At 46.1% G+C, this 22,055-nt stretch overlaps 1 protein-coding gene across 1 annotated transcript in view; it reads right to left on the minus strand.

Annotated features, from left to right (window-relative positions):
* Window positions 1-21,921, minus strand: part of LOC307085671 (band 4.1-like protein 3) — a 48,885-nt gene extending 26,964 nt beyond the window's left edge. Inside the window, exons 1-4 of the mRNA XM_079750536.1 lie at window positions 21,625-21,921; window positions 13,304-13,424; window positions 6,368-6,570; window positions 4,528-4,671 (exon numbers count right to left, since the gene is read on the minus strand). Of these exons, the coding sequence (XP_079606662.1) occupies window positions 4,528-4,671; window positions 6,368-6,559 (336 nt within the window). The 5' untranslated portion in view covers window positions 6,560-6,570; window positions 13,304-13,424; window positions 21,625-21,921. The remainder of the gene's footprint in view (window positions 1-4,527; window positions 4,672-6,367; window positions 6,571-13,303; window positions 13,425-21,624) is intronic.
* Window positions 21,922-22,055: the final 134 nt, after the last annotated feature.

Raw genomic sequence — 22,055 nt, forward strand, 5'->3', positions numbered from 1 at the left:
TACTTCTAATTTCAGCAGTGACCCTTGTTGAGCTCATGCCCTTGGCAGGAGGCTGCAGCCTTATCGATCCAAGCACCAATGCACGTGAATACATAAATGTGAAGCATGTCTCATGGGCATATTACCCTTTGACTTAAGCAGTATTTCTGCTGGCCTCCTCCATTGACCAATACATACCCATTACTCTACAACCATAAATACCTTTTAACTACAGGTGGAAGAGCAGTTTGTCATTAACAAACACACAAAAATAATCAATCAACCAGGTACATCTAAGTCCTAAGGGGTCATGGTTACGCTGTCATTTCATTGGTTGGTGCTCAGCGATGGCTGTACGGAGATTTAAGGGCAGGGTGTGCTGGAGGGTTCAACAGTTTGTTTCCCTGGCTCGCTGGGGTTATTTTTAGGGCCACCACCGCCCGTGACTGAAAACTAACCCCAGCAGCCATCAGGCCAAAGTTGCATCATAAAAACGAGAAATAAACACATGACAAGCAGACAACACGTATTAAACAGGGGCTTTAAACAATATTTCAGCGCAACGAAACATGTGACTGATCAGCAGCTGCCCCCTTGTTCGTTTTGAAAATGCCATAGTAGATTGGATAAATGATTGAGATTGGTTGGGCCAATCACAATCATTCATCTAATTTGGGGCGGGTCTAATTTGGGGTGGGTCTGCTAGAAATCTGTCTTTACAAGGAGGCGGATCAGACACATATGCCAGGGCAAACAAAACATGAGATGCAGATTTGTCTGGTTCCGACTTGGTCTCTCAGTTCCTCTGCTCTGCAGTAAACAGAAATGTTCCCCGTTTACTGTTCCCGTTTTATCCAACCATGAGAGAAACCTCCGATTTCAGTGTTGACTGACAATGGCGGAAGAGCCAAAGCTACCGATTCCGATACTCCCAGGAACGCCTCACAACAACAAGCCAAGGAAAATAAGAATAATCAGCAGACGAGAAGAAAGAAAAGAAAGCTGCCAGGAAAAAAAAGAAAAAAGAGCAAGACCAACATTTATATCAACGTGGCCTTCGAAAGGTGGAAAAACTTCTGGTTACGTGGGTAGCGGGGGGGGAAGGGAACTGTTGAATGCAAAAACCGGACAGGAAGTTTGCCAAAACACAGACATGGCTTAAAGGGCCTTTAAGAGCTTGCATTCCTGTGTGTGACCTGAGCAGACCAGTAGAAGCTGGCAAATGCAGATAGACGATCTTGACGGAACACTTTCAGAGGACGCTGCCGCCTCGCCTTGACGCGGCTTCCCTTTGACGTTTGACCCACAAGGTCAAGGCCTTCCAGAGAGGCATGCCAACGATCTGCGACGCTCTTGAGCTGCAGGCCGGGTTTAGCATCCGGGCTAACGCTAGCATAGGAGGCGGCTGATTGGAGGACAAGTGCAGCGGATGAAAGCCAGGCCCCTTCCGAAAAAAACAGAAAACCAACCCCCGGGGTTTAGACAAACGTGCAGTCGAGGGATGTGAGCGTGAAGGCTGGGCTCCACAGGCTTGTTTTGAAACGGCTCGTGGAGGATGGGGTATTTTGGCACCACGAGCTGGAGACAAGCCTCCCATATTCTCCGACGGAGGAATGTCAAAACTTTTGCCGTAGGGTCTTCTACCCTGACTGCTTACAGGCATTCAAACAATCTGTAGCCACCAAGAGTCAAATTTCCAGACAGCAGTGGGGCCCCGGTGGTTGCTATGCTAACCTAGTCTCTGCTCACTTGTTATTTTTGCATCTGGTTGAACATTTCTCTACGGTTCTGGATCTTATGGTAAATCGTTTGGTCATAGCCTCCCGCCCCCCCCCGCCACAGAAAGTTCCATCATCCCTTTATTTAAAGCCCTCTGATCTAAAATGACTAGCGCTGGGAGAACCACTTCCACACACGCACACACACACTGTGACTAACAGGACCCAGATTTCAAAGTCAACTGGTACGGTGACCTTTGCCCTGCACAGTGATGAAGTATCAAACCCTGGTTGAACCCCTGGGCTTAGCCATATAAAACCAACTTTGACAAAGAGGGGTGGAAATGTGGGAGGGTAGTAGGGGAAACTCAGGTTTCATGGGGCATTTCTGGGGGGTAAAGGGACGGAGACTCCTGCTAGGGATCCCTCCTGAATACCCCTGTTGGGGTGTCTGTTGCCGAGTGACCTCTCTGCAGGGAGTCACGCACAGAGGAATTGGAGGTCAGTAAAGAAGTGGGTCACGGCTATTCCTGTTAAACATCGTACACGCTCACACAGACGGCTAACGCCCGCGCTAATGAGGGTGTGAGCGTGAGCGTGGACACCATTCACACGTACAAACGTGGCCGTTGATATAATAACATTACCGTGGTGTATGGGTGGGCATTACGGGCATAAATATTTTTTGCCTTTCTCCTCTTTTCTTTTCCGTCCTGTGAACACGTTTAGTTTTATTGTCCTCTGTTTTGTGTGATGTTATGTGGCTCCGTTTAGGGGTATGTGTGTGATATGTTCTAAATTGTGAAAAAAATAATAATCATCAATCTTTCGACATGCAATGTCACGTGGATCAGCAAACTTAAAGAAAAAATACTAGTCTTTTTGTTCTTTTGTAAATAAATGCAGTAAACAGACGTCTTATGCCCACAAACGTGAACAAAATTTATGATTTGAACAAAATATAGGTGTAGGAATATATAATATTGCTGAATCCCGTCACAGATGTTGGAGGTCATAAAGAAAGACGTTTGTGGAAAACGAATACTGACAATTGTGTAGGGTAAATTTCCTTTAACATCATTCAATCACACCCTCGGGGACAACGAAGACTATCCTAGCCTACTTCATGCACGCTACTGTATGTGGGTCAACTGTGTGTGGAGATACATAAATAGGTGGTTAACTCTGTCATGTCCTTCAACATATACAGTAACCATGGTGACTATGACAAAGATACCTGATTGTGATTGGTTAAGCAGATTTATTCTTAGGCGTAGAGCTGCCAAAAAGAAAAATCAACCTTGGTGCAATAACACTTAAAGTCGCGTTTTGGCAAAAACATCGTAAATCACGTTGTACGTCTACATTCCCATTTAGCTCTATGATTTAATTATTATATTGATTCAACATTCGCATTCACTGTAAAATGACTTTCTACCCTTTGTTTTAGAACCATATTGAAAAGATACATGATAATGCAAGGGGATGTTTCGTGGGCACGTTCAATACCATCGATATATATATCAGCCAAATTATTTATGAATGAGAGTAGTACTGAAATAGTACTGAAATGGGTCACTCAGACACATCAAAAGCGTCGATAAATCAAAGACCGTCTTTGCACTGAACAGCTCAATGTTGGTAAATGACACGTCAGCATAGGAATGATGCGGTCCCAAAAAACGAGCCCATCTTGAAGCTGAGGTTATCTTTCCGCCTGGTCATTAACTGTAAACGGAATACTTTGCTCAGCCATGACGGGACGGCCGCCATTACCGCCTAGCGTTGCTAATACCGACAGGGACGCGATAGCATCTGCTTTTCATTACAGCAGCTGACTGTGGAGTCTCCGTGGAGACCCACCGCTGTCGTTTGATGCACTAGCACCACGCCGAGACGAATTATAAATACTCACAGAAGCACTGATGGGAAAGGCTGTCCTTAAACGGCAGCAAAGCCTGGTCATGATTGCATTACTTCAACCAAGGAACACCGGCTGAGGAACCACTTTTCTTATCTAAAGTGGTGAGCCGGACGGGAGGCAGATCCCACTGCAGTTTGGTTCTGCTGCTGAGCGTGTTCAAACGCACTACATCAAGGCCAGCCAGTACAGTGCAGCAGTACAAACGACAGCACTCGTTTTCAAGGCTACTTAGGGACTTGGGGAACACACAGTGGGAGAATAAACTGGCAAGAAACGGTACCGTGTACCAGCAATCTGTTTCAACAAGCGAAACACGCATTTTCCCACCTCTATCTTTTCAACATCCCGTAATCCCACTTCCCCACATCCCAGAGCGATCTCCCAGATGGAAATTCTACACTCGCCAAGCAGGTAAATATTATGGGACACACACACACACACACACACACACACACACTACAGATTGTTAAACACGCCATCAAAGCACCGTTTTCACATTCTTCTACTGCAGACATTGCTGGCGTATCGAGGATCCACTGCCACTTTGAATCCCCTAACCCACAGCATCAGGCTGAGGGGCTGCTCAAATGTTATTCACTAATCAATATTATTCAGAATGGCAGTGCCTCGTTCAAGGAGATGTCGATGAGGAGCACAGTGGCAGGTTGAGGTCGAATACCACCCCCAAAAATGAAAGTACATAATCAATATAACGTCACACTTTAGTTCTGGCATTAGTAGAGTGAGTGAGTGAGTGAGTGATCGACTGAGTTAGTGAGTGAGTGATCGACTGAGTGATCGACTGAGTGATGAAGTTAGTGAGTGAGTGATCGACTGAGTGATCGAGTGATTGACTGAGTTAGTGAGTGATCGACTGAGTTAGTGAGTGATCGAGTGAGCGCTCACCTCCACAGTGACGTTGTAGTCGGAGCCATCCAACAGGGTGACCTTGCACTGCATGTTCTTCAGCTTCTTGGCCCCCCGGAGAGGAGACCTGGACAGGTGGCTGGTGGAAGACCTGTTGGACGTCTGGTCCTCTTCGTGGGGATCCTGAGAGAGGAGGCCGGGAGCAGAACGTTCGGGTTCAACTTTGTCCCCACAGGCCTCTGTCGAGTAGCAGTGCGGTCTGTTACCCGTGGCCTAACTACCGGCAAAGCCCTCAACCACTATTTGCAGTCAGTGTGTCTCTGCACCCCGCATTTGAGGTGTTAACTCGGAGAAGTGAAACAACCAGCTGTGTAATATTCCAAGCATTCACTCCGCTCCGCCGCAGGTCAATGATCGTCAAGGACACCGGGGCCCCACCCCCAAAACAGGCCCTCCACCATCCTCAAACGGCTCAGAAATAGCCCCAACTCAACAGTCGTCTTCGGTAAGAAGCCCGTAAGAAACCAAAGCCAGAGTCCCACAACCAGCTGCTATAAAGAGCTAGCTGGTGCCACCACTTTGTCTTCAGGGAGAACATTTAATTGTCCACCAGGCTGAAAAAGGCCTTTCTTACTGCCACATTGGTTAAAAGGTCACCATCTCCCAGGGGAGCCACCGATAAAGGCCTTCCCAGAATGTTAGACCTCATTTCCACCCACCCTGGAAAAAACACATTTATAGGTCTGCACATCACTTTATCTAGAGGGAAGAGGGGAGCGAGGGCAATAAAAGGTAGACAGAGGGCTGGAGATGTAATGTGGCAGTAAAAAACATATTAGACATTCAGCTGGTATCCCAGTCGGTCGGCCTTCTAAAATACCAAACAACAAAACATTGGCCAACCAACAAAAAGCGTAACCTATATCTGTAATCATCCGGCGCAGCACGAATCTCCCTTAAATGTCGGTCCTCAATTGTACTTTCCATTCTGACTCATCCTCTTCTTATGGTCCATTTGCCATTCGAGATTCCCGTTCACCTCGTTTACAAATCATTCTCGCTCACTCTCGAGTCTGCTTGTACTCCACTATTCTGCCGCTTAGATCAGCTCTCATTATCAAACCCCAAATTATAGAGAGATTGGCAATGCCTAAAATTAGAGACCTAGATAAGTCTAATATTTCCACTTCTTACACCAACTGACCGGAGGGAATGCCTTCGAAAAAATAAGCTTCTCTTTAAAAGAGAGCACACACACACACACACACACACACACACACACACACACACACACACACACACACACACACACACACACACACACACACACACACACACACACACACACACACACACACACACACACACACACGTGTTGGCCAACCACCGTTTCTCCTCCACATCAACAGGCAACAACAATGGCAGCACAAGGCCCGGCAGGCACTGCTATGGCAGCCACGTGATTAAAGAGGCCACTTATCTGTGGACTTGTGTCCGACCCACAAAAGGGACCCAACGTGAGCTGTTGGCTATAGAAAGGCCCACCCGCCTCCACATCCTCCAACATTGAATGCATCCGCCTGTTGCGTAGCCGTGCTCCCGTTGTTGATGTTAGAAAAGCAGCCCAGCGCTTTGAATCAGATTGTGGGGCCACACGGCCACCGCGGCCCAAGCAGACACCCGAGATCAAGCACCCGGGTGCAGACACAACCTCTAACCATTCCTGCGTGGAGAGGATCACAATCGAACAAATGACACGGAATTGAACCAATGATTGGACTGGGATGGGAGGACGCCTTGGCCTTTAACCTGTTGCCACCCCCCCCTGTCTCGGAGCGAGGGCTTGGGCGGTAGCTTGGTCGTTTGGTGACTGGCTGACCTGTTCCTTCCTGACGGGGGTGCTGTGCCCTGCGGCCACGGGGAGCTGGACCCTGGGGGAGCCTGGTTCCTCTGCAGTGGCTGCTGCTGAGTGCTGTGGCGTGGCCTTAGCCTTCTCCTTCTCCTTGTCCGCCTCCTTGCTCTTCTCCTGCTGCGTCTTGGACTCCGAGTCGGCGCCTGATTCGGTCGTCATGGCCAATCACACTGAGTGGGGGGGGGGGGGGGGGGGGGGGTGGCGAGAAGGAGGGAGCAGGACAAGAGACACGGCGTAAGATGAGTCAGCAGTCTGGTTTCTCAAAAGCTTTTTTATTATTTCTTTCCCTTTTTTTATGACCCTGCATTCAAGCCTTCCGGTGTGCTGCCAAACAATAGTGATGTGGGTTGTATTACTATCGGCCCGTCGAGATAAGGAAGCAGAAATGAAAGAAGACGGTCGAGGCCACCACATCACAAGTAACGCCCGGTTACACAGCTCACCCTCTCAAGAACAAGAAAAAACATCCATGTCACATCGCTGTGCAATGTGTTGCAATGTGCTTGATTAACCAGCGGGGAGGAAGGCAACGCGCGCGATCCGACTGCATGCGTGCTTGAAAACAATATTCGTCGACCATGTGACACGCTCCATTCAAAGTATGTGTCGCTGCGATCCCAGACATCCGAATCATGCCGCTGCCCTTCTTGCGAAACATGACCCTCTCCGGGAGCACATAGCAACATGTCCCCCCCCCCCCCCCCCCCACGGGACTGAGACGAGACCGGGCAGATTAAATGTCTAATTGCCAATTTTGCACCCCCTTAAACGAAATTGGCAGTGAGGACAGGTTGGCCCCGGTGGGGGAGGCGGCCCGCCTTGTTGTTCCGACAACACGCAGAGTAGGGCTGGGCGATATATCGAATATATGCGATGTATCGCGAGATGTTCTCCAGGCGATGTATAAAATGCCCCTGTCGCGAACATCGAATACAAATTGGCACGTAATGTTTCTTTTTGCCGCCGCCGGCATACTCGTTGTGTTCCCTTCTCTCGCTCTTTCCTGTGGCTCTCTGCCTCACAGACTCATATGCATTAAACACACTCACTCCCCCCGCGAGATTCTAGGATTCTACGCGCGTGTGTGACGTCACACACGCGACCGGTGAGTGAGAACAGCGACCGGTCACTCATCTCCTACCATTGAGTGAGAACAGCGAGAGAGAGAGAAAAGATGATGGAAACGGAGGATTTGGTTTCAAAAAAGAATAGTACAGGATCCGTCGTCTGGCAGTGGTTTGGCTACCGAAAGGAAGATGTGGAACAAAAAACGGCTTTGAGCTCTGTTTTTGCTCGAAAATAATTAACGGTTTGAATAAATGCTGTGTTGGTAAATCTAACTTGCTGTGATTTTCCTTTTCTTATATGCAAGTTCTAAATTCTTCCAATAGAAAGCACTAATGAGTTTTAACAATATGTTGTTTCATGTAATCTACATGCAGACTTATGTTTCAGGAATACTCAAATTATTATAACATGTAGTAACATTATGCCAGACATGGTTGAATCTAGCATTTATGATGTGCTCTAGAGGAGATTCAAAATATATCGAGACATATATCGTGTATCGAGATATAGTAAAAAAAAATAGAGATATTCATTTTGGCCCATATCGCCCAGCCCTAACGCAGAGCCTCTTTGCTAAGGGCGTGCCACTGCAGCCTACCGGGCCTCAGCAGCTGGGAGACTGGGGTCTGTAGTATGGATGCCTGGCATTCTGCTCCGGGCTCCTCCCCCTTACTGCTGGAGCTCTATTTATAGGTGAGTGTTTACTCTGAGCTCGGGGATGATGTAAAGGATCCGGTGCAGACTGGCCCGGCCATGGCCGGGGAAAACTGCTTAGAGAGGATCTGCCCCCGGGGCTGCAGCTCTGGTGTTCACCACAGGGGGGGACGGGGGGGACTGTTTTTGTCACGGGCAACAATCGATGTCATTGCAGGGTAAATACAGGTGGGGCTCATCGCGTGGATGTTTGCTGCAATCTTTTTTTTTTTTAAGCACCGACTACGCAAGAGTCACTAGTGTAGCGACTCAAGCTGCACAAAATATACCTCCCCTGTAAGCGCACACACACACGTGACACATTCCCCCTCAGCTACCCGTCCTTACCACTGAGCTCCGTCGTTAAGGTTATTTTACTACTGCTGCATATCTCAGCAGTCTTATATGAATACAACAGCCAACCCCCCCCCTTGCCCTCACACATAACGTAACATGGAAGAGGGCCCATGTGGGTCTTAAACACAAACATATGCCTGGCCTTAGCCTGCTGTAGAGGATACAATCTCAACACAACTCCTCAAGCATGGTTATAACAGATCAGAAGAAAGGCCCATAGCCCATTTCATTCACCAAGGCTGGTAGAGTACCAGACTTAGTCCCTGGGCATCAGCCGGGGTGACTGTGTTATAGGAAGGACTGGCAGACATACTGGGACTCTCTCTCCAACCAGCAGCGCTCTGCGCATCTCTTACGCGGCATGCTCATTACCACCACGCAGGTGGTGCGTTAATTAGCCTGCACTCCACTCGCCTGAGTGTCGGCGCGTTTGTTTGCGGCGGTCTCACGCCAAGACAATTACATGGGATTATGATGATATCTGAAGACCTCATTAAAATGATGAATCTCTACACGCCGGGGAAAACGTGATTATTTGTATGATGGTTACATATAAATAGATCCTCTCTGCTAGCGAGGATTTGTGATGCTTTGTATACAACTTATTGGAAAAAGGATTACGGGAGAATAACCAAATGTATCTCTGCCAAGTAGAACTGGAAACTCTGGTTTCCTGCTCGTTTCAAGAAATGATACTGAGGAGCCGGAAAATAACTGGATTTTGTTACATCTTTGATCCAACATGGCGGCCAAAGTGACCCTGTGCTTGTGGTGCCACATGGCAACAGGAAACCGGGCTGGCCACTGAGTGGGCGCATGCCGATCAAACTCGCCTCTGATGTTTGAGCTGTACTGCGTCGTCAGCCACTATAAAAAGGGCTGTATAGATTACAAACACTTATATTATAGGGCGAGTGCTCGGCCAGCACTAAACGAACAAGGCTGTGAAGTCACATTCTGACCCCGCCCCCCCCCCCCCCCCCCCCCCCCCCCCCCTTAACGAAACACTTTTTTTCCCGAGCAGACGTAACCGATGGAATTTTGCGAGCGGTCCGGGTGAATCGACTCAAAACCGAATAGCCTCGATATGCCCGGGGCCAGTTGAACAGGTTTAGCATGACTTCTTCTGGACAAGAGATCACCCAGAGCCTTGCCAAGCCAACCAGAGGGTTGGGCTTTTGGACTCGCGGTGCGCTCACAGCTGCTCTTTCAGAGGGAGAGATTTCCCAACGAGATTACGGGTATATGTCCCCTCAGCATCCCGACATAAATCTGCACCGTCATCTCTTCGCACTCCGCCCTTTGTCTTACGGGGTGGACAGAGGAGTGCAGCAGAACGAAAGCCTGGCCCTGTTATCCTTCACCTTCTATGGGGGGGGGGGGAAATGAAAAGCTCTGGTGGAGCAAGGCCAGTGGATGGACGGCAGGAACATCTTAGCACCATAGAAATGAAGGAAAGAATGCGCTCAGTCAGTGGTGACAGGCTCTTCTCACAGGGCCAACACAACGGACCACACAGCCGCCTTTTATTTAGGGTGCTGGGGTGGGGAGGGGGGAGGGGGGAGGGGGCAGTACTATGCATGAGCCTGACACATACATTATGCATTCAGAATTCTGTACACAGAAAATTCAGAAAGGCCACGGGGAAGAAAAATAAATAAAATCCAATTGCGGAACCGGATTCAACCGGTTCTGGGCCATCCAGCCCAGTCTGTACATGAGGTACATGACATTTTTTGCATTTTAATTCAATTTGCCCTCCCTAGGAACACTTTGCGCTAACGTGATCATTCAATTATTTCAAGGGTGCAGCCACCCTTCCATGGCCCCCTTCCCCCTTCCCGTTTTTAGCTGCTTGTTTTTCTGTCTCAGAAAAGGACTCGGCAAAATTAAATGTGCCCAAGCTCCCGACAGAGATCAGCCTAATAACGAGAGTGCTCCCACCTTTGACATGGGAGGAGTCAAGCTATCTGCACCTCGTCTATTTCTCCAGTACAGATGACAACTACACCCCCGGCCGCACCCTGAGCCCGGCCTGAACCGAAAACAAATCAATTGATGAACATGGCCAATTCAAAGACGACGAAATGACCAACGCTGTGGCGCTGATCCCACCTAGAGTGGCGTACCTGAAGGTAGCAATAAACCATAATTAAGGTTTAATGCAAAAAAGGGAAACGTACATGACTTTGGCAGTGTCCTCCGCCATGTTCATTCGGAGGGGCCGTTTGTGATTGTAATGCACACCGTTGGGGCCGGGCGTTGTGCAAATGGCTGCTGGAACAGACACACACACACACACACTACCGCACCACTGATGACCAGGCCGCCATCTGTGCCCAGCGCCATTAGCTTGAATGAACCACAGCTGGCCTGGTCCTATGTGCCCCCAACCCACCCCCAACCCCAAATGCATTTTACCCCTGAGGGCTTGCAGAGGGTACATGAAGGGTATTGCCGGATGATTCTAGACACGCCTAGGAGCCGGGCGCACCAGCGTCACGTTCGCTCGGACATGGCCTAGATGGTGTTTACACATTAATCAGAAAGGGTTGCACGATATAATCTAGTTCCTACGTAGCACTTAGCGGTAACTACATATTTACACCTGCCCCCTAGAAGGAGTAATTGTTGGCAGAAAGTGACAAGAAGTAATCAGCGAAATAAAAAAATAGATATAATTACGGGGAGGGTGGGTAGGCCTGCTGCGATCAGTACGCACTGAATCTACACAGGAGACGGTGGCGGTTTACCATTAACACGTGCTTTATATCACAAGACAAACCCTATTGCAGACATGAACACAACCAAACAGTCAATTCAGACCGTTTCATGTGGTTGAAGTCCGCCCTGGTCCTCTCAAGCACTTCCTTGTTTACAGCGTAGCTTGTTGTTGATTAGTTACAACTTGGTTGTCTTCACGTTGAAAGGAGAACGACCTGCTTAAGTTCAACTTGAGCATTACCAAAAAACCAACTAGTGTAACCGACTAGTAGTATCTATGGGCTTAGTAAGGACTTAATGCACAGACTAAGTAACAAACCAACGGATAGCTGGTGCAGCCTAGTCCAAGGTTGTACTGAGCAAGACTACTGAGTAGGACCTCCATCACACACACACACACACACACACACACACACACACACACACACACACACACACACACACACACACACACTAAATCAGCTACGCTACCGTAATGAGATACCGTTGGCCACTCTGAGAGACATCTGTTGAGGGACAAAGAGACAGTAGGAGCGAGAGATAGAATACCCAAGTCAAAGAATAGCACTCAACTACATGATCGGATTATGATGGTCCGACTGTTGGAACGAAACCGAAACCCACAGTTAAAGAAAGTTTGGACTTCATAAGAGGGAAGAAGACTCCTGGTGAGATGCTCCTGAGCAAACATCGTGGTCATGGTAACTTAAAAGGCCAGCCATCTAAAGCTTAAAGCACATGGCCCTTGCGGGCAGAGCAATTTTCAGTTCCCAAATCCACTTTGGGAAGCAAATACTATACAAAGGGAGCAAAGAAAATACAGCCCTGCTATTCACGGCCTGTGTGCACGCTTAAGATTGTCGTTTTTTAATTTAACTGTTATGATGGTGCACATTTCAGCTCAGGGGAAGAAAACTGGGGCTATCAAAACACAGTAGCTTCAGGAGGTTTGAGCTAGCATCAGCCCAAACAAACGAAACAAAAACTGCCTGGTCACTTAAGTGATGATCAAATAGCTTTCCTCCCTTCTTAGGCAGCCATGAGAAAAACCTAACAGTTAATCAAGCTGGGAGACACATCATGGTGGCCAAGAGGCTGCTGGTGCCAGACTGTGCAGAGGCAGACGCCTACACATAAGAAGCTACGGATTGAATTAGCCGTTTATGGGCCTACAGGGATAATGGCAAATCACTACATCACAAGACAAATCTTAGGTTGAGATACAGTTCCACTTACAGGAGGTTATTGAAACGCAGACTGTTTCAAACTGAAACTGTGAACCAAATGCACTGCTTAGGGGGAAAGAAAATTGAAAGCTGAATTGAACAATATATCTTGCAGACGTGTGCATGCATTTCAATACTGGTGAAAAGCGCTGCTGGCAACGCATCCCAACTAAATGGTCTGACATTGGTCATAGCATTCCATAGCTAAGGATGTGAGGATGCTAAAGGAGGATACAGATCACGGCAGCGAGAAAATACACAGTATCGCTGTCCCCTAGCCACGCCCACCGCACTGCAGTTCAAAAACACCGAAATACGTCGTATGAAAATCATATGGCAAGAATTAGGAAAGCTCGTTAATTAGGAGACAGATGTTGCGTGTTGGCGCGATATGACGCTCCATGTTATTCATCGGTATGACCCGGTACGAATTACATGGGACAGCATTTCGATCCTTCTTTTAGAAAAAATGTATAGTAAACATCCTGATAGAAGTCTGTTTTGCTTGCCCGATTCATTAACCAAGTTTGACTGGTAAAATCTGGAATGAAGGCTGCATATTCAGCAGAAATACATCGTTACGTTCCGCAGCAGAGGTTACGTTGCAGACTTGCAGCAGCGAAGGTGACCAATATGTCAGTACATTTGAATCACGTCCGAGTTTGAATAAATCATACATGGTTTTTAATGCCCAAGTATCCGTCGTTGGATGTCAGGCGAGCCAACGATGACATGCAATAAATACACCTTTCGGTTTTAAAACTCACCGGGCAGTATTTTCCCGTTAAATAACTACAATACTGTGTAAAGGCTGATGAAAGAGCGGTTGTATTACCAGTTCTATTGGCCTCGTTCCTTTAGATCAAAACGAAGAGTTGCAAATCGAGGTGAGCTCCTCTTCCTGACGACCGCGCTAATGGACTGGGCTGCAGCCTCTATCTCTCTCCGCAGCCAGCCTATCAAACTCCGCGACACACAGGGAGAGCAGGATTGTGGGATCGTGTGGGACAGCCACGGCATTATTTCAGCAGTCGTCCACCAGCGCACTTGAAAGCATGTTTATTTTACTCGACACGGCCATTGTGGAGCACAAAACGCCTCCATTCAAAAAGGAAAGTGGTCTCCAAAACATTGTTGAACCACACTGCTATTGACAACACTACCTCTATTATTAATGAAAGACAAACAGGGCTCTTTTCATTGACTGTTTACCCGTTTCCTCTGTGGTCTAGCAAACGGGGCAGGGACTTCTGACTGCGTATACTTCTATAGTAGTAGTAATAATATGATTTCCCTGCAACAGTAGGCAAACCACCATTTCTCCCCCACATCCACAGGCAACAACAAGTGCATGTTTTAAATTAGTGTCTGGGCATTTCACTCCAGGGATTTGTGGGTTTTCTCCGGTCTCCCGAGGGGAATCTGACCCTACTGTTCTCGGCACAGCTCTGTCACCCATTTTTACTTTTATCCCATCTTGTATTTGCTATATAATTGCTTCAATGCAAAAACAAAGACACATGAATACAAACTCGAGGGTCCCCAGATTTGGGAAGACTGTGATCACTCTCGCAGCAAAAGGCATACAACACTGCCCTTATTATGTAGAAACAGTCATATCAAATTAAACATGAGAAACTCCCCTACAAGTACATACAAGTCATTTTTACACACACCAAACACAACTCAAACACCAAGCATATTAATTAGACAAATTAGACAATTAAAAATAGGCTGGAGCTTAAGAGGTTAAAATAAATACACACACACACACACACACACACACACACACACACACACACACACACACACACACACACACACACACACACACACACACACATATAAATAAAGATACTCTGTTAAATGGCTGTAAACAAATACCCTCAAATAGTGATGTTATACATGTTAAGTTACACCCCCAGGCCCATTTTTGCTGTCACATTTCTATACTGAATAAGAGTTAACATTGAGGAAGTTCAAGAGTCATACAAATGGTTAGCCCATGCAGCAAAGAGACTGGATCTATGCAACTCTCTCCATGAATCAATGTTGACTAGAAAACTAGAACAGCGGTCTATCACTCAGCGTACCGCTGCCCATTGATGAGTAAAATCAAGTTAGGGTATGTGGTCATGATGAAGCAGTGAGGTAATGCATACAAATATTCATTGTCGCATCACTTTTTTTTCCACCCAATTTCAATACAATTAATATCCTAGGTCATTTCCATCACCTGAATGGATCAACCACTTCATATTAAATCGAAAAACAAATACTTTATTCATTCAATCTCAATTATTAATTCAACCAATGATTCACTTGATTTAGAATTCCAATTAAGATTCATGTGTTTCGGGAGTCACTTCAAAAAGGGGTCACTTTCTCCAACTACACTTTAGGTTTGAACTTTTCCACCTTATGCCCATTTTTACACCATGAATATGCAGAGGATGAATGTAAATTAGAGGCAGACCGCTCAACTGTAATTCACTAAATCCCCATTGTTAATGGAGATTGCACAGCTCACCAAGAGGATACACAAAGGAAACGTAACCAGGATGTTTATCTTCCGTGACACCAAACCACAGGAAGCAATAGGTGTCAACTGAAACCCCTCTATTAACATCAAAGCGGTTACAGGAATAGCTGTTCTTTAAGTCCTAAAGCCATTAATGACTAGTGAACAGTTAACACAGAAGCTCTGCAGCTTTAGCACCAATGTTTTGGGACAGTTTGAGCATATAGCATGAAGCCACAGGGAATGTCCTGACTCTTCACAGCAACTCCTGTGGTCAGCACTATGACTAACCACCAACCAGACAGACAACATGTGATCTACTGTAGACTGCTTGGCTCGTCACTTTGTCCCCTTCTGCTGCGCTCGCTGCTCTGTTCCTGATCAGGGGTCAGGCCAAGCTCATTCCAGGACTCAGCAGAGAACTTCACCCCCACACCACTCTGAAAACGATCATTCTTACCTCAGCACGTTAACACCGAAAACCTCTTGGAATAGCGCACCTTTAACATGTGTTCAATGTTAAACCCCCCCTGCTAAAAGGGTAAACTAAAGAAAAGTTGACTTGACGCACAGAACCTGAAAACGTTAATTGTTTTAGGTACAATGGAGCCTTAGAAATCAAAAGGTGAGAAGAAAAAAGCCTCTGGTAATCAATAACCTCATTACAGCCACTCAGCTCCCAGTTTCAGTTAAGAGCCGAGAAAATCCAACACTTAATGTATAATCAAGGCTTCACACGGAAGCATGTCCCTTACGACACCGGGCAAACCATGCATGTGATCCAATTAAACAAGAACCAAGAAATAAGTAACTTGTCTTGTGCGGCATTCCTCGGGGCCAACCACTGGTCAACCACTGGACACCAGAATGACCCACAATGACGCGTGCACGCAGGGCATCTACCCTCTCAAACCAAGTCAAATTGTGAAAGAAAAGTAAGAGAATCATAGAAATTGTTTGAGAAAGGCAGGTTTTTTTTTTCAAAACGCCTATAAAAGCGGTTTGAAATCAAGGCCCTTTTGTGTTGTAAATGTAATAGTTGATTTGATCTAATGTAGACTACTTTCAAAGGAAATATGGACCATGTAGAGACCGTGGCAGCCTGCTGGCTGATTGGGCGGTGGAGATGTCACTCCCCTGCGCTGCCACAGCTCAGAGAGCAAATGTGCCGATTTGTTCAGAGGCCCGAACCAATGGACCAATCGGGGTCATCAACCCCATACCTACACAGCACAACTCAACCCAGGGCCCCGTCAGACTGGAGTCCAGGTCAAAGTCTCCCCGGGCCTTGTCTTAAGTTAAAGCGCCACATAAATCTCTCGAAGCGTGGGTTCCCTATCAGCTCTCATTAAAAGAGATTAATCTGAGATATAAGCGAGGGAGTTGCCGTGAACTCTATAGTTTCTGCTCGGCGTTCGGGATGCGTATCTTATCGGGAGGCATCGTAAAAGCCGGATGATGTTTAACCTTTGGAAAAGTGGCGGACTAGAGATTGGACCCTCCCAAGTGAATGCTGAGGAGACGTTTCTGTTGAGATGAGCAGAGGGAAAAAAGAGCGCCGCAATTTCGACATGCAGCCCTTTGACTTGCGGAACAGAAACCGTAATAGTGCTGGGGATGTCACTTCCTATTGACTGGTATGGATGAGACAGCAAAGGCGTGCATATTAATACCTTCCACGCTGTTTTGCGTTCAGAATAAATGCTATTCATAGTTCAGATCATTGGCACTTTTTGTTTTAGAAAAGAAAGCATACTTCACAAGTATTACCAATAGCCAAACATATAATAAATATCCAGTATGATCAGTATGAACAGATAAAAAGAAAGACATTTGGAACGTAACCAAGTATTAAAAGGTATTGCTCCAACAGGGTTTACCCAAACCTCAAAAGAACATCTGCTCTGCCCCATATAGAGACCTGACGTGACGCAGGTCTTCAAACCAAACACAGAAGACGCCAGAGACAGGCTTCTTCTATTCACCATAAATACCCCACGACAGACTCTTCCCCTGTTCCCTTGCCAGTATACTGTCGCTTTAAATGCCAACAGTGATGGTAGCTTAAGCCTTGTAAGGCTCTCAAGTGACTGGGCGCCAGTGGCAGATAGCGGGGCTCCAAACAGGGCCATCAGTGGGGGGGGGGGGGGGGCTGTGGTACTCTGACAAAAGACGTGTGCCTCTTCCAAAAGGAAGAGGCAACAGGAATTAAATATATGGCCGAAAGGATCTGTGGCGATTATGTGAAACAAACTTAAAGTCGCAGAACGGTTGAGGTTTGGCTTGCTTCCTTGTCGACTTCTTAGAATATCCACCAAGTATACTCAAAGTAATTACAGTGATCAAATTCACCCGCTCTTCCTCCATACAGGTGAACACGTGAAACAGGTGCTTAATAGTCATTGAGTGTCACCGCCCATATCTATGTGACCCAGCTCTCAATCCCACCGAAAATCGAACAGAAATAACATTACAAACCCTAACGAATAGCAACATCACAAATACAAACCATGAAGTACCTTATAATATTACAATTAAATCATTCCTGGCTCCTACAGGATCCTTTATTTTAGTCGTCTAATATAACTTACTGCTTAATGTAGGGAGTGATGCTCGCAGACATCGATCCAGACGGCTAACTCATAGTGGCAGGTACACACTTCAACATAATTGTCCTACTTCATTTCATAGTTTGTTTGAGTCGTTACAAAACACTGCAGTTAATGACACATCATCGAGTCATTTGGATTCCCACGAGTCACCTAGCATGCCTCAACGCATCAAGGAGGAAACAAATTAAAAGTTGCCCTTCACTGATACCGGACATGTTATGACAAGTGCGTAGGACAGTAATATTTTGTATTCAAATTTAAAGAGCAGGGGAATTACACCGAGAGACCATTTTAACCCACATCAGTTACTGAGTTACCTCACTACTGCAGTCACGTTTCAGACTAGTACCAAGATCATGTCAACGACTGTTCTTGGCACGACCTTTGCAGGTCTCTTATCGCTCAGTAGAGATAACGGCCGGCAGATTTCCTGATCATCCAGGTGTACCTTTGATCCTTATGACCACCACATATCAGCTTCTGGGACACAGCCCACGCATACTGTGCCATATCAGGGCATCCTAATGGATTGCCATTGAACGCTAAGGATTAGTCTTTGGTATTGATCCAGGAACATTAGATGGGTCGTCTCAGACTGATCCCTCTGCTCTGCTGCTGGCCATATCACGATATATCTGCCCCACGTGTTTTTATGTGACATTGGACATTTTAGGACCTCCACTCATTGTTTCCTATGGTACGATCAAAGGATGATATCAGCATTTAAACATGATGGAGGGATCCCTCCAATTTCTTATGGGTACTTCGAAGCAGGCACCCATGTCTCTCTACAGTTAAAGAACCCTAAACAATAATCTTTACTAGACCGTCTTAGTGTTAATGATTGTTTTAGAGATAAAGTGAAAATTGAGGAAAGAATTCTGGACAGGGCTATTCCCCACTATTCACTTTGCCTTCGGCGAATAATTGTTGACTAATAGCCTAGATAGATAAGTAGCCTAGTCAAATCTTTATTAATACCAAACTACACTAGATGATTCGGCTCACACAGTACAGCCTACAAGACCACACAGAACAAGGGAGACAACATTCGTCTGACTGGACATACACAAAATACATCACATTAAAACTAGACCCATGTGTTGATAGATAGACAGATAGAAAGATAATGAAATATGATATACTATTTGCCTTGCGGAGCCAGACAATCCTGTGCTCGTATGAAAATTAGCTATGTGCGCCTAACACAAGAAAGACGTAATGTTGAGAAGTCATACTAAAAACGAAAGCCGAACCAGACTGTATCAATCACATACTTTGGGTCCATTCTAACTTATGGTAAGAGGCTAGTCTTTAATGATAAAACGGATTGTTTTGCATAAGATGAGTGTGTGCGACTGTGCGTGTGTCCTTCCCGGCTTCGGCATACTGCATGGTTATGAAGGCCTTGTGGTTAGTTGTGGTCTCAGTGAAGCAGCCTAGCCTTGGAGTTGGATAAGTTGGAGTGATTAGAGTTGTGACGTTCACGAATGAACCGAATCTATTGAACGGCTCTTTACAATTACAATTAGCGCATTTAGCAGACGCTTTTATCCAAAGCGACTTACATCGGTTAATATACACATTGACACACCGACAGCAGAGTCAACCATGCAAGGCGACAGCCAGCTCGTCAGGAGCAGTTAGGGTTAAGTGTCTTGCTCGGGGACACATCAACAATCAGCTAGGAGGAGCTGGGGATCGAACTAGCGACCTTTCGGTTACAAGGCAACTGCTCTACCTCCTGAGCTAAGCCGACTATTTAACATGATCGATGGGAACCGAGTCGCAGTGGTGAGCCGTTCTTTTTCTTTTTCGTTCTTTTCATCGCTGTCACGTTCACAGCATGCGCACACAAGGTCCCCCTCCTGCTCCACTGAGACCGAGAGCATGCAGAGTGCACTCGTGGTGGAAACGCGGAGGCAGAGCACAGCAACTATGAGCCAAAGAAAGCACAGCAGCATCCCTTTCTAAAAATATTGTTTACTAAGATTTGCACTAATGTTACAAAGGACAGTTCAGGAGTCCTCTGCAGTGTTATACTTGAAAGAAACTTGTTTTGTAAAAGCTTTTCTATTTTAATATATTTTTTGTCAATTATATTTTTGCATGGAAGTTCATGGTTCATTGCCTGCTTAGTTTTTATTGTGCTACAATTAAAAAGGTGATACATGATGAACAAGTGAAAAGAGCTGCATTTACACTTCGACACATTGTATACAAAGATCCAAAATAGTGTTCTCAGTGTCAAAGCAGAGGAAAAAATAAATGAATGAGCCAGTCTTTTGAACGGCTCTTTTAAAAGAACGGCTCCTCAAGATCCGGCTCCCTTCAAAGAGTCATAAATCCCATCTCTAGGAGTGAATGTGTAGTACGGGCGTGCGAGAGTGAGAGAGAGAGCACAACCGCCGTGGTGATGTTTGGCTTGTTGTGGGCTGTCTGTCAGCATCCGCCGGGTTGGACGGTGTGCTTTGTGTATGTGTTCAATGTACATCTGTCTGGTCGTATTTGCGGTAGATTGATGGTTAAATAATGTCACACCACGATCGGTTATACTTGCAGGCACTCATTTGCAAGTGCACTGATAGCGTGTCCGATAGGCTAAGTTAGCCCATAGCTAGCATTATGCCTTCTATTTCTAGATGTTCGACATAATGGCTGTCACTAGATATAAAGCAAACGTTGACTTTCACTCAGTGCTATTCACTCACAGTAAAAATAAATAAAAGTGTCGTTATTGTATGCACTGCTGTTCATTGACTAGCTCCAACTTGCTAAATGATAGCAACTCTCCACTCATTCTCCTCTGACCATGCATTTAATTGGCTTTGACCGCCATCAGTTCTCGGCAATTCCTCATTCGCCCTCTCACGTCTGACAGGTTCGAAATTATACTGCTGTGGGTCATCATACATGTTATTTGCAGTTCTTGCCACCTCTTAGACACCATAGTTCTAGTACTAGGCTGAGGCTACCTTCCACCACGTCTCCCCAACGTGACGTCATCGCTGAATGGCATTAGAAAACACCCGTTACTGCCAAAAGCTGGCCTTTAACACTATAAGGAGACATTTTATAAATGATACACATAATTTGAGTGCTTTAAATACCCATTAATCAAAACTTCCGGTTAACCTGCACGAAGGCCTTTAACACCCAGTCCTTGCAATGGGTTTTATATTTCCTGGCTCTAATTCACCCTCACTGCATAGCAGCCTCTACCATTTATAGCCTATAGCGGGCCAGAGATTTCTTATTATTTAAAAAGAAAAAATCGTAAAAAATATGGTGCCAATGAACAATACAGTGACGTTAATCATTACGTCATTTTTCGTTTAAAGAAATTTTAGATTGAGATGTGCTGACGAACGATTTGGCAATCTGCATCTGTACTTTGGCCATCCTTATCTTGCTTCTCGCAAGTCCACTGTATTAGACCTTAAGAACAAATCTAAATGAGGTCTTCAGGTGTAACACAAACACAGACGCAGCACATTTGAACATGTCAAAGATTGTCTTGTTTTCTTTGCCGTATGCATGCAACGGTGCAAAGGGTCCTCAGTTCATTGATCCCTTGACGTGTTGTCCTATGCAAAAAAAGAATCGAGGAGAGAGGAAGCACGTGCTGCTGCGAGAGAACTTCCCCTTCCCAAGCGATCCGTCCGTCTCGAGGCAAGGCAGTCAGACCACAAACGAGGGTGTGTGTGTGTGTGTGTGTGTGTGTGTGTGTGTGTGTGTGTGTGTGTGTGTGTGTGTGTGTGTGTGTGTGTGTGTGTGTGTGTGTGTGTGTGTGTGTGTGTGTGTGTCCACGTTAAGGAAAATATGTGGGGGGAGTTGCTTCAGAAAGTGTCAACACACAAGACAATATATCTACATATAAACACCGCCAGCGCTGCGAATTTAAATTGGTTTAACGTGACTGCATTCAACGGATCGTTTTTAATGGTAATATTTAGGATAACGTTTCTAAAGGGGGAGATGGATTTGGGAGAGCGGTTGAGAAACAAACGGGGGCGTACTCACTCAGTGGATGTCCGACATGTCAGCATGAGATCATCGTGGAGTTGGTGGTTCGAGCCCCCCGGTGGAACCAAAACAGAAAATAATCACACGGAATTAAACGAACGATACGTTGAATCAACCTCGAAGCCGTTTGGTCATAACTTAACTCGAGTACAAAACACATATCGTTAGGCTTCCTTCAACATCTAAGGTTAGGTTTAATACAACGTGAATTCATTGAGGCTGCTTATTCCCAGCATTTACTGTACGATGTGAAGGAGCCGCAAGAACGCTGGGTGAAACAAACGAGGCATTTCACTAAACGGTATACTTTACCTAGCTTCCTTCTGGCGGACCTAAGCCTCAAGACAGATCCAAGCAACACAACGCTACAAGTCGAATCCCGACGTAGGGGTTGCCCGATTAGAAAGGACTTAACACCTGTGAGCGTC

This window comes from Pollachius pollachius (assembly GCF_949987615.1).
Source record: "Pollachius pollachius genome assembly, chromosome: 14".
In the NCBI taxonomy this organism is placed as follows: Eukaryota; Metazoa; Chordata; class Actinopteri; order Gadiformes; family Gadidae; genus Pollachius; species Pollachius pollachius.